Source organism: Branchiostoma lanceolatum, chromosome 9 (genome assembly GCF_035083965.1).
Source record: "Branchiostoma lanceolatum isolate klBraLanc5 chromosome 9, klBraLanc5.hap2, whole genome shotgun sequence".
NCBI classification, from domain to species: domain Eukaryota; kingdom Metazoa; phylum Chordata; class Leptocardii; order Amphioxiformes; family Branchiostomatidae; genus Branchiostoma; species Branchiostoma lanceolatum.
In genome coordinates, this window is record NC_089730.1 from 7,749,566 (window position 1) to 7,761,780 (window position 12,215).

At 41.5% G+C, this 12,215-nt stretch overlaps 1 protein-coding gene and 1 pseudogene across 3 annotated transcripts in view; both read left to right on the plus strand.

The window, feature by feature from the left end:
• LOC136441372 (tudor domain-containing protein 5-like) overlaps positions 1-11,727 on the plus strand; it is a 34,282-nt gene extending 22,555 nt beyond the window's left edge. For 2 of the 3 annotated variants that reach the window (XM_066437628.1, XM_066437630.1), the window contains 13 exons: positions 166-235; positions 631-723; positions 1,175-1,303; positions 1,769-1,979; positions 2,672-2,837; positions 3,262-3,376; positions 4,238-4,350; positions 7,708-7,776; positions 8,130-8,232; positions 8,747-8,871; positions 9,238-9,365; positions 9,973-10,130; positions 10,481-11,727. In XM_066437628.1, the coding sequence (XP_066293725.1) occupies positions 166-235; positions 631-723; positions 1,175-1,303; positions 1,769-1,979; positions 2,672-2,837; positions 3,262-3,376; positions 4,238-4,350; positions 7,708-7,776; positions 8,130-8,232; positions 8,747-8,871; positions 9,238-9,365; positions 9,973-10,130; positions 10,481-11,251 (2,251 nt within the window). In that variant the 3' untranslated portion in view covers positions 11,252-11,727. The remainder of the gene's footprint in view (positions 1-165; positions 236-630; positions 724-1,174; positions 1,304-1,768; positions 1,980-2,671; positions 2,838-3,261; positions 3,377-4,237; positions 4,351-7,707; positions 7,777-8,129; positions 8,233-8,746; positions 8,872-9,237; positions 9,366-9,972; positions 10,131-10,480) is intronic. The other variant, XM_066437629.1, reaches the window with a different exon arrangement.
• On the plus strand, positions 7,012-7,182 carry LOC136442767 (U2 spliceosomal RNA; annotated as a pseudogene).
• Positions 11,728-12,215: the final 488 nt, after the last annotated feature.

A 12,215-nucleotide genomic window follows, 5' to 3' on the forward strand; every position in this document is an offset into this window, starting at 1 on the left:
CATGATGAATATGACAATACCGGCTATATAGATACAGATACAATGTGAAATGCCATCCATGAACCTTTTCCACCATCAGAGAAAATCGAATTTGTATAAATTTTCTGAATGAAACACACATCATTGAGTTCAGAAGAAACAACATGTTATATCTGTGTTCCCCAGGGCAGAGTTTTTGCACCTCCCCATCCAGGCTGTTAATGCCAGACTGGCCAACATCCAGCCCAACTCACTGGTCAGTAAATATTTTCTTCACCCGACGACAGTAACAATTTTACTTTAAGAAAGATCTCTAGATTTTTTTCTAAAGTAATCTTGACAAAGATATTGTCAAATGCTTTTGTTTCAATGTTGTACGTGAAATTTTCTCTCGCAGTAACTTCATTTACTTTTGTGATGGTTTTATTTTGCAGTAAGAAGGTTTTTTGCAATGTTTTAGATTCGCAGTTGAAGCAACTCTGTTGTACAATAACAATACATTGGAAATGCATAGTCGTGGTGTCATGAATTCACAGTGGCGAGGTCACTGCAGAAACTGCAATAATAAAATCACTGCAAAAGTTTCAAGATTTACAGTATTCCCTACTTTTTGGTGACTTTTACGATGTTGTTTGCCTTTCTGTTTTCCAGGACAAGCAGTGGACTAGTGCAGCTCGGGATAGGTTGTTAACTCTGACCAGAGACAAACCGTTAGTAGCACTGGTGACCCACTTGGATGTCCAGGTACATGTTTTTACCTTCAGAAAGGAGGGTCACCTTCGATGGGGGTATTGTTTTCGTTGTATACAATGTATGTGTGTTCGCACCTATAACTCAACATCCTTTTGATGGATTTGTATGGATTTTGGTATGTGGGTAGCGATTGGAGTCCTGAAGAAACATGGCAATTTGGGGACCTCTAGCAGTTTTTTAAGGTACTGCAGCATCACACTGCGTATGTACATGTATGTTCAGTTCAAACCGTGAACCAGCTTATTGGTTCTTACGCTTATGAAGGTTAGACATCCAGATAAAAAGATATGCCAAAAGACATTTATTGGTTCTTAGTTTCAGGATTGTGATTGATTTCTTTACTGTTGAGCATGCCTGAAAACATCCATAGAATTATGTTTGTATGGTATCTTCACTACTACGGATATCTGTGTGTTGAGAGTTTGTGTTTTGTTTACCCCAGAGCAAAACGCTGTCCCTGTGTCCGTGTGACACCACCACAGAACAGGACATCCATATCAACGACACTCTAGTGAGCGAGGGACATGCCATCTTGTGTCCCGATGTAGACCTGTGGTCACTCTCTGCAGAGGTAAGTCAAACTTTGTTAAGGTCGGCACTTTTCGAAGTAAAATAAAGGACTTGACTTGTTAACTTACAATAAGGTAACATTATCTCCTAGTTATTGTGTCTCTAGACCACTGTGTGGCAGAAATTTTCATAAAACTGTTTCAATGTCCTTGATCTCCAATCTGTCTGTCATCATTTTTCTCAATGATTTATTAATTTTACCTTGTTATGTAGATAAAGCAAGGAGAAAATGCTGCATATAACTTGGTAAAAAAATCGTCGCTGAAAATTTTCTGCTTATGTTTTGTTCTGTCAATATCCAAACTTACCTCGTGTTGTGATTTTATCTATGATGTATTTTTCGTAGTAGGTAAATGATCAACAACCAACATTGTGACATGTTTTGTTAGAGGAATAACCACATTACCCAATTGAATTGAAAAGAGGTTTCGTTATCATTAAGTTTTCAAACTCATTGTTTTTGCAGGCACCAAACACTGACATCACTTCAGCTGGAGCATCATCACAGTCTGTCAATCACACCTCTGATGTGCCTCCATCCACCAATCAGGGGCCAGGAGGAGTGTCCCAGCTTCAGGACCTACAGGATGTAGTGATGCCCGGCATGATTGGCTCCATCTACCCCAGCCTGTTCCCTACCTTCCCTGACTTATCTCAAGGACCATTCAGCCAATCTGGTATGCACAATACGCCAGGGCTGTTTCCAGGACCCGTCCCTCCATCCTGGGACGGTTATTTGCCTTTTGGGACGGACAAAAATTTTACCCCATCCGTCCCCAAAATCTGAATTAAATGACAATTGATGAAAATGGATATTTGAAAGTTTAAAATGACAGATTTAACTATCAATCAATGAGTAGGATTGAAAAAAATTTAAGCTGCAGACCGCCCTCAAACATGGGATCTCTGGCTTTGCCTCCCATCCCTAACCAAAGCTAGGTACTCATTTTCACCTGAGTCAAGTGAGAAAATAGGTGTAAAGTGCCTTTTCCAAAGGCAGAACATTGGGGCCTGCTAGAGATTTGACCCCAAAACCTTTAGGTTTCAAGTGAACAACGCTGACCACAATACCATCTTCTTGTCACCCTGTATTGTTACTTTGTTGTTGAAGGATTTGACAGAGGAGCAACCAAGTATTTGTCAGTTTGCTCAACGAAGATCATAGACAAAGAACACATTTATTTACCGTACATTGTATAGTGCATTTTGTTGTCTTGCAAATCATACTTTTGCATCATATTTAAAGTATAAGATAGAGGGTCCCACAAATAAGATGTTGGTTGTTCAACATACATGTTTGTATGTTCACTAGTGATTACAGTCTAGGGAAAAGGGGGCCTAAACTAGTTACTTTTCGTCTTGTGTCCAGCCCACCTGGACATGTCGTGCCTGTCTGACCGCAGAGAGGCGGCTGGCGAGGACCAACCAGAGTCAGGCCAGGAGAACAGCAGACAGGACGATACAGTGTTCATGCAGGAGGTGTGTCAGGAGCTGGAGCAGGAGGAAGAACCACCCAAACCCAGACTCATCAAACAGTAAGTTCAACAATGATGCCGGGATTCATGTGTTCAAAAATTCATATTTTTAGAAAACCATGATCATAGTAGAATAGAACTCGTTGTCATCAAATACTGTAGGAGCATCCTCACTAGAACAATTGCAGTCAGATGTGCAAAGACTAGGTGTGACAGGTTGTTCAGTGTAATGTAACCAGATGCTGCCGCGCTGCATGCCAGCAAAGCCGGTGTGTTACGCCGAAGGGCGGTTATACCAGCTATATAGATACAGATGCAGCACAGAGGAAAGAGAGTCTGCATTGGTGGATCCATTGCTGAAATGGTGCACATAATTTTCAAAAGAGGAGCTCATTAAACGTTTCATTTGTTTGGAGAACAATATGATTGGGAAGTACTGTTCTTAACTTTTGTGTAAGTTACATGTCCACATTTGTATATTTAGGGTTCAGTTGACAGATGAGCACCACATCAGCATTATAAAGTACCAGGACAAGCCTTACGTGATCAGTGGAGAAATATCCGCCTTCTTCTGGGACTCCGACCTGCTACGATCCATGGTGAGGTACCATTTATGCCGTCGTTTGTTGTTGAAAATTGCTTCCTGTACTATAAGGTCCAATGGTCCATATTGGTATAGGATGAAATTTAAATGCTTGCAATTGCATGTCGACTGATGCTAGTCAGTGTTCTGTATCTACATTGTATAGTTCCTTCTACTTAATTTTGAATCTTTTATTCAAAGCTTTGTACCTAAACACATTCTAGGTACAGGTACAGACCTTTACCTGTACCTGAACTTCTTGTTCAAATAATGGTTGATTTTCAATAAGGACAAAAGCATGTTTAAACCCAATAAGAATATCTAATTGTTCTATATGTCATCCCAGTCAGTGCTGAACTGATTTTTGAAAAATTTGTTTATTTATTCATAGTCCATAAACAAAATTATAAACAGACATTGATATATACAAAGCCTCCCTTTGCAGTTCCATTGAATTAGCCGCAACAAATAGACTGATGAACAGATAAGCACAGGTCCAGTACTGGTACAGCAGGGTTCCGGTATTTTGGACCTGTACCTAATCAATTGTACTGGTACTGTACTGGTACCTAATCAATTGTACCGGTACTGTACTGGTCCTAATCAATTGTACCGGTACTGTACTGGTACCTAATCAATTGTACCGGTACTGTACTGGTACCTAATCAATTGTACCGGTACTGTACCGGTCCTAATCAATTGTACTGGTACTGTACTGGTACCTAATCAAATGTACCGGTACTGTACTGGTACCTAATCAATTGTACCGGTACTGTACCGGTCCTAATCAATTGTACCGGTACTGTACCGGTCCTAATCAATTGTACCGGTACTGTACTGGTACCTAATCAAATGTACCGGTACTGTACGGGTACAGTGTTCTGGTACCCAACTCTCCTTTTGTTTCCAGCTGCGCCAAAAGAAGTTGGTCATGCCCAAGGAGGTTGTGACAATGGATCTGTGCCCAGAGCTGTTTGAAGAGTTACAAAGGTTAGTTGTTGTTTTTTTGCAAAATGCTTTGTATTAGTATTCATGGCATGCAGATGTTTTACTTCTCCTTTTGTTCTTAGCATGAGAATGCCATTGTCTAAGATTATGCCTTAAAGTTTGTTTTACTGATTCCCCTCTCAGTATAAAACAACTTTCAACAATTAAACTCATATCTAATATTTTAACCTTATAAGTCGAAAAAGATTTTAGAAACTGAGAAAAACTGTAGTATGGTGTATGTATCAGTGCTGTACATGGAGTAAGACATAAGCATTGATTTAGTCAATACAGACCATTTGCAGGTCATGGTCCATTACTTTAATGAAGTGGAGTTTCTATTGTGTAGATCTGCATGGGTAATGGTGCATGAAAACAGCCATTTCCTGGGGAGATGAGCCATTGGAATGTTTGTCCTTCATTATCAACAGTTAGTTTAGATTTCCTTTGGTTACCATGAATTTTTTTCACCTTCTCAACTCTCTTGCACAACTTCTTTTCTTTTTCCTGTAAATTGTCCCCGTTAGTTTAGAAATAGACTTCCCTTGGTTACTATGATTTTTTTTTTGCTGTCTCAGCTCGTGCACAACTCGTTGTTTTTCCTGCATATTTTCTCCCTGTTAGTTTTGATTTCCTTTGGTAACTATGATTTCTTACTGGCTCAACTTTTGCAAAACTTCTTTTCCCTGCAACTTTTCCCCATTCTGCCCCCCCCCCCATTCCTTTTGCCCTATCCTTCCTAATTTGTATTCATCCCCTGATGTAAAACGATACTCCCTGTTCCACAGTAGCATGGTTGAACAAAAGATTCCTGCAAAGTTTCCACATTCTGGTCAACTACCCCCCCCCCCTCCTTTGGCTCTGTCCATACTAATTATGATTCATCCCCTGATGTAAAATGATACTCCCCTGAAGGTGTTCCACAGTAGCATGGTTCAACAGTGCACATGTGGCTTGTCACTCAAGCCCCTCCTGGCAAGACAAATGTCTTTTTAAACATCTGTGTGGCAGGTCAGGTCAACACCTAACTCAGACACTGGTCAACCAAAGGACAGGACCTTGTGCTGTGAGGATAAGAAACATATGGGAAATGGCTGAAAGCAGAAAGCAGTGTAGGATTGGGAAAAACGTATTCATTTTAAAAGAGAGTTTAGTAGAGTTGTGACTGAATAAAGACTGGTAGAGTACACAGGAAATACTGTCTTTGTGGACATTGATTGATCTGAACTAAATCTCTGTGTAATAACTCTGACCCATGAAATTTTAGTCTCATGGCTTGTCTGCACAATACAGACAAAGGTGCTTGGTTTACATGCCCACCCAGACTGTAGTAAATGTACATAAAACAGCAGTTTACCATTGGTACATAAAGCTAAAGGGAAAGCTAGCCGACAGTACTAAAAGGGCATATACACTGTAGATCGAAAACATGTTTCACAAAGAAGCGTAACACAGAGAAACATTTTACCACTGCTTATCATTAGGTGCAAAAATAAGTACAAAAAAATAGCAATCTCAGGAAGATTAATCTCATTTTACCAGTCTTACAAAATGGTTCAAAGATAGACAATGGAACACTGGTGAAGACGGCAGCTGGCAAGACAACTGTCGGTGGTGTTTCCTTATATGGATTACGGTATACATTATCCATGGTTTAAGAGCAGTGCATGCTGGTCCAGTCATACGGTCTGGAAGGGGTTATTGGGCGTCGTTGGTAAACATAGCTAGCCACGGTTATACCTTTTGGGAGCATTTTTCTGCCAAAGAATCCTATGCACTGCAGTGTAGTCTTTTCTGAACAAGGGTGGTTCTCTTAAGAGACAAAAGAGATGTGTTTGTGAGGTAAACTCGTACCATTCAGATGTCAATCAAACCCTATCAGAGCCTTCGCCGGTGTGAAAGGTCACAAATACCTGTGTGTCATGTAAATCCTATGCAAACGTCAGGCGGACAACACACGGAGTCAGGCTCAGCCAGATAAACCAACTACGTTTCCAAAATACTCCACTATTCTAGGAAAGATGAGGGATTTGAAACTAAACTGATCAGAGATTAAATTTAAAATGAATTTGGTATATAGTATCAACAGAAAAAATTGCCCAGAAAAAGTCCTCATGCTTTAGACAAGGCAAAATGTTGTGCACAGATCAGCCGCAGAGCGTTGGAGCCAATTGGAACACTGGGCGACGGGGGCACCTTTTATCGTTATCGCTTCTCGGCCTTTTGGCTAAGATCAAGTGTTAGGGAGAGACTTGAGTTTGAATACCATCGCCTAGGCCCAGATGGTTTTCTCACTACCTGGGCAGATGGGTATTCCTGGGCTGACGTTGATATTTCCCATGTGTCTATAAAGCTTTAGACTGTTTTTTGACCTCGGTTGAGGTGTTTATTACATGTGGTAGTTGCAGGCCTAGCCGCCCTGACATAGTTGGCTAGGTCAAAAATAGGAAAACCCAAAAAAATTATAAAATACAAAAGCCAAAAATATATATGTGTGTGCGTCTGTTTTGGATTTGTGTGGGATGGACCGAGAGTGGTGGGTGGGAAAGTGCTGCAATGCTGAGTCGATCCGTGGAATTGATTTGTCTAGATGTGTATCAGTGGATAGGAGGCCTTTGTGCCATAAACTTGATAAGTTCAGTATACTCGTGAAAATCGAATCAAATACTTCACAAAAGAGTATCTGTTCTTATCAGTTTAATATCTGATACGCTCCGCATCGCGGAGCCATATATTAAATTGATTTTTGGAAGGAGGCTATGGACTAGGTGCTTGCACCATCCTAGCCACGGGTTGGCCCGGTATTGCAGTACCTCCGGGATCGGCCCACCCCTCCGGGGGTCTATCAATAATCTAAAATCAGTACACAAGCAACTCACCCTTCTACACTCTCTCTCTTTCTCTCTCCCCCTCCTCTCTCTCTCTCTCTCTCTCTCTCTCTCTCTCTCTCTCTCTCTCTCTCTCTCTCTCTCTCTCTCTCTCTCTCTCTCTCTCTCCCAGTCTCTCTGCCCTCTACCATGTACATGTACATGTACAGACTTCTCTCTCTCTCTGTCTACCTTTCCCTGAGCCCCCCTCTCTCTCTCTCTCTGCCCTCTACCATGTACATGTACAGACTTCTCTCTCTCTCTCTGTCTACCTTTCCCTGAGCCCCTCTCTCTCTCTCTCTCTGCCCTCTACCATGTACATGTACAGACTTCTCTCTCTCTCTCTGTCTACCTTTCCCTGAGCCCCTCTCTCTCTCTCTCTCTGCCCTCTACCATGTACATGTACATGTACAGACTTCTCTCTCTGTCTCCCTATCCCTCACCCACCCCTCTCTCTCTTTACCGTCACTTACATTCAGCTGTGTGTTTTTAGGCTACAGGTGACAGGCATCTATGATGGTGGCAGTTTGAGGACACATCTCACCATATATGAGCTGCAGTGGTAGGTATAAGAAGTATTGAATCTCAGATATGCTAGCATACATTGTTATATATGTTGAGTTTTAACCAGTGTTGTGTTGTTTCGTTGTAATCATAACAAGGATAAAACAACCAGTATTACAGTAACTGTTGTAGAAAGGTAATGATCTTTTTATGAATTTGATTTCTCCACTTATCAACTGCATTGCATCTTGTACTCAAGTAGTAATCTGTTAGAGGGTGCTTCTTGCAAATCCCCAAAAGATATTTATTGACGAAGTTTTAAAGTCTTAAAATGTACACCACACGATAAAGCATTGCAGTGTGGCATCCTCTATGATAATGTTTGTGACAGTGGTTGTTTGATTGTTGCAGTGTCCCTGACATCCTGCTAGCCTTTGAAGACTCGTCCCTGGAACTAGCAGACAGAATACAGGAGGAGCTTCAGAGCTTTGACCCTGAAGACCCTTACTGGAAGGTACAAACGTATTCTAGTTCAAAATACTGCGTGTTTATGCACTTTTTTGCACCCAAAATTGAAGCTGTGGACCTGATTTTTTACTGTGGATGCACCGGTAAACCCAGATATTTGTATACCGGTTGTGTTACATTCTTGACATTTAAGTGTTGGAAAAAATGATAAAACCTTTGCTGTCACACTTGTTAAAATTTTTGAGGTTAGCTATAGAATTTCATACTCAAGCTCTGAAGAGATGCGGGAAAATTTGTAATTAGGTTTTGTAGACATTCTATTTTGCTCCCAAAATTCTTTTTGTGTACCTAACTTCTTAGGCTAAGTGCACCAGTGCACCTATTCCCAAAATGAATTTCCAGTCATGTGATGTTCTCTTATTAGAGAATGGTGTGTGTAGGACTGTGGTTTTCATGTGGGTAAACTAATCATGGAATTCAAATTCCCATCAAGAGTATGTCACAACTGCTTCAAAAATCTGTAGAAGTAATATTTGTACATTTGATGAAACCTCCTGTAGGGTATTGACCTCCCTGATGAGGAAAGCCAGGAAGATGAGGATGAAGAGGAAGAGGAGGATAGTGATGAGTATGAGTTCACCCTGGACCAACTCAGACTCACCCTACAGACCCTACAGATCAGAAGGTCAGTTCAGGGAGTAAATGAGATCTCTGTTTATGCTGTATAATGTCCACAATGGCCTCGGCCTTTCTCTATGTATGTGCAGACAAGAATTTGCTAAAAATGTTTATGAGCTATAGATTTTTATTTTGGGGCTTTTTATTTTCCTCTGCTTTCAAAGAAGAAGTCAAACCCCTGCATTAGTATCGTAGATATAGAAACTTAACTTATTGACTAGCAACATAGTTTAATCGTCACCATTTGTATGACACGTATACCTTATGTTTCACTTTATGTTTATGCATCATCATTGATTGTTGTCAACTTGCAATTAGCCTACGGTCATGAATTTGCAATGAACTTATAATTACTGAACGTACGTCCCCCTAGACAGCGGATCCTACATGAGATGGTGAACAGCCCCGGGGCCAGCAGTGTAGACGAGCTCAACACAGTGGAACTACAGATGACTGACGTCCGCAACAGGATCAAACACAAGGAACAGGAGGAGACTGAAGGTAGTGTAACGACAGGTCATGTACTGTAAATGCAGAAATGTTCCCAGTGGTTTTATGTTCATGGTTTTTGCGGCGACCGTTTCACTGCGAACTTGAAACCACGGCAAAAATTTTTGTCCAATACTGTAGCAGTATGTAACTATAGCGCTTCCGCAAACTTAAAACCACTGCAAACACTCCATTTTCACCTCAGTGCTAAATAAAAACCAGGCAAACTTAAATACATTTACAGTATGGTGGTGTGTAAAGCCCCTGTCACACATTTAGGACCTTCCCTCGACTTTGCTCCTGACCACTCCCCAACCAAGGTCGGCACTGGTTTGGGCGTAGTCTGGAATCCATCCTGTTCTAGCTTTACTAATTCACTCCTCTGATCTAAGAATATATGCCTGTTGCATCTTAAATTTTTCCAAATTTATGACTTTCAAAGACAAGTAGGCAACCTCGCTGACCTATTCCCAACCACAGATGACCTTGCTCACAACTTGCTAACATGCATGTATTGAAATTAAGATGTAAGTGTGCATTTCAGTCCTGATTTTGAGGCAATTATTTTGAGAGGACTTGTGAGGAAGGATTTTGAGAAAACTGTTGATGTTTTTTCCAGACGAGTCGTCCTCGTCTTTCCGTCCGCTGGGTTTCCAGGCGTCCACTCACGACGAGGTCATCCAGAGGTGCGTTGACCAGCAGTACCAGTCCCAGACCAGGGGTCAAGCGGACACGGACACTGGTGGACACACAGACATGGCTGGGAAAGGCACACAGGTGCGTTGGCCAACTTTGTTAGTGTAGTTCAAAGAAATATCCACATAACCTTTGGGTGTAGCTAAAATCATGGTATACTTTATAACATTCCAATTGTTGTGTCTTCCTAGTCTTTGCCAAGATGTTTTGGTCCTATCGGTGGGTGGGTTTGTTTGTGGACTGCATGACTTAGAAGCAATGGATAGATGATTTGGTGGGTAGGGGTCAGCAAAACAAAGTTTTGGGCCCCTTAGTGGCTTTCGATGGTAATGCATTACATTTTGTGCTGGTTCTAAGTGTAGCATGAAACCCAAGAATGTCTACTCAGACTAATCCTGTACTTACTGTTCATGTTTCTTTCTCACATTTAGGCTCGTGAAGAGTCAGAACCAGCAAAGACTGGTGTGAAATGGAGCAGCTGGAAGGAGGTAGACACATCTAAGAAGGAAGAAGAAAGTCCTCAGAAACAGGGAGTCACTCCCCAAGCCTGCATCATACAACCTACAGAGAAAGAGGCAGTGGTTTCAAGTAAGAAAGCAGAAGAGGTTACCACAACAAGGCAGCCTACAATCAGTGTTTCAGGACAAAAAGTACAGGCACCTGCGAATAATGCCGCCAGCCACCCCGTTGTCGCGGTGAAGCCCCAGCAGGGCCGTGAGGGAAGCGTTCAGCGCGGGGAGACTGCGGTCAGGTCCCCGCCGGCACCACCCCCCCATCCGCCTGCCATGTCTCCCTACATGCAGCAACCTTCCGAGCAGCTTCCCGGCATGTACCAACAACAGCCAGTACAGTACACGGTCACAGCTACAGCACAGTACTACCAACAGTGCAACCCTCAACAGTACAACCCTCAGCAGTACAACCCTCAACAGTACAACCCCCAGCAATACACCCCCCAGCAGTACACCCCCCAGCAGTACACCCCCCAGCAGTACCCACCTCAGCAGTACCCCCCTCAGCATCTCTTCATGAACCAGCACCCCCCTCGCAGCACACAGGGGATGTATGTTTCACCGGACATGCAGGTTCAGCCCTATCATAGGATGATGTTCCAGTATAACAACGGGAACATGTATGGGGTGGGAGGGCAGGTCCCTTTGGGACAGGGTAGGGGACAGAACATGTATAACAACTTTAGGTAAAGATATAGTATAGCATAGGGTAGCATAGTATTGTTCATTATACTAATAGTATTCTGTATTATAGTATAGTAACTTGCATCAAAGAGCTTGAAAACTTGGCACCAAAGAATAAGCACCATAGAGTTGCCCCTAACAGTTCAGTACTTTTGCCTTGGCTGTGTGATGTGTGATCAAGATTTGCTTAAAACTGACCTAGAATGGTAACTGATGTCACATTAATGTAGCACATTTTGTAGAGCATTTGTTAAGTGTGCATTTCATTTCTGTTGAAAAATTTGGTCAGGTTCAGATGGAAAAACCAAAAAACAAGAATGTCAGTTTGACGAAGACATTAATGTTGACAGTGTTATTGTTTGGGTCTTTCCCTTTCCAAGCTTTAAAAGACCCTTTCTCTTTCTTTCAAAAAGTTATTAAAAGAAAAACAACTATTTTTGTACCAGTAAAATCATGGACCAAATAAGAAGTCTGTCATGACATAAGAAATCTGTCATGACATAAGAAGAATATTTTGGTTACACTTTGAAAAAGAGCTACAGCTTGTAGTATAGGTTTTATTTTTGTACTTATTATGTAAGCTATTTTTGTATGTTCAGTTCATAAAGAAATATGCAAAGGATATCAGCTAGTACGTCAGAGGAGTAGAATTGATAGAGGTAGTACTTTCTTTCAGTTTCCTCAAGCAAATATTTTTCTTGAACTCTAGATATTCACAAGTACCCTGACTATAAGTTGGTACCATACTATAGCAACCGTCCAAAGAGTCTCTGTCTGAGCACATCAAATAAATGCCAAACAAAGTTTGTTGGATTGTCCAAAAATGTGCCAAATTAAACGCTTCTCTGACTGTTGCAACTATAAGTATTGTTTAGACGGAGCATCATCATCATTGATGCAAATTTCATGTCAGCACTTAGTTCTCTTTTGCTTTTCATCGTTTTACTAACATGCTTTAACGAAGTTTGTT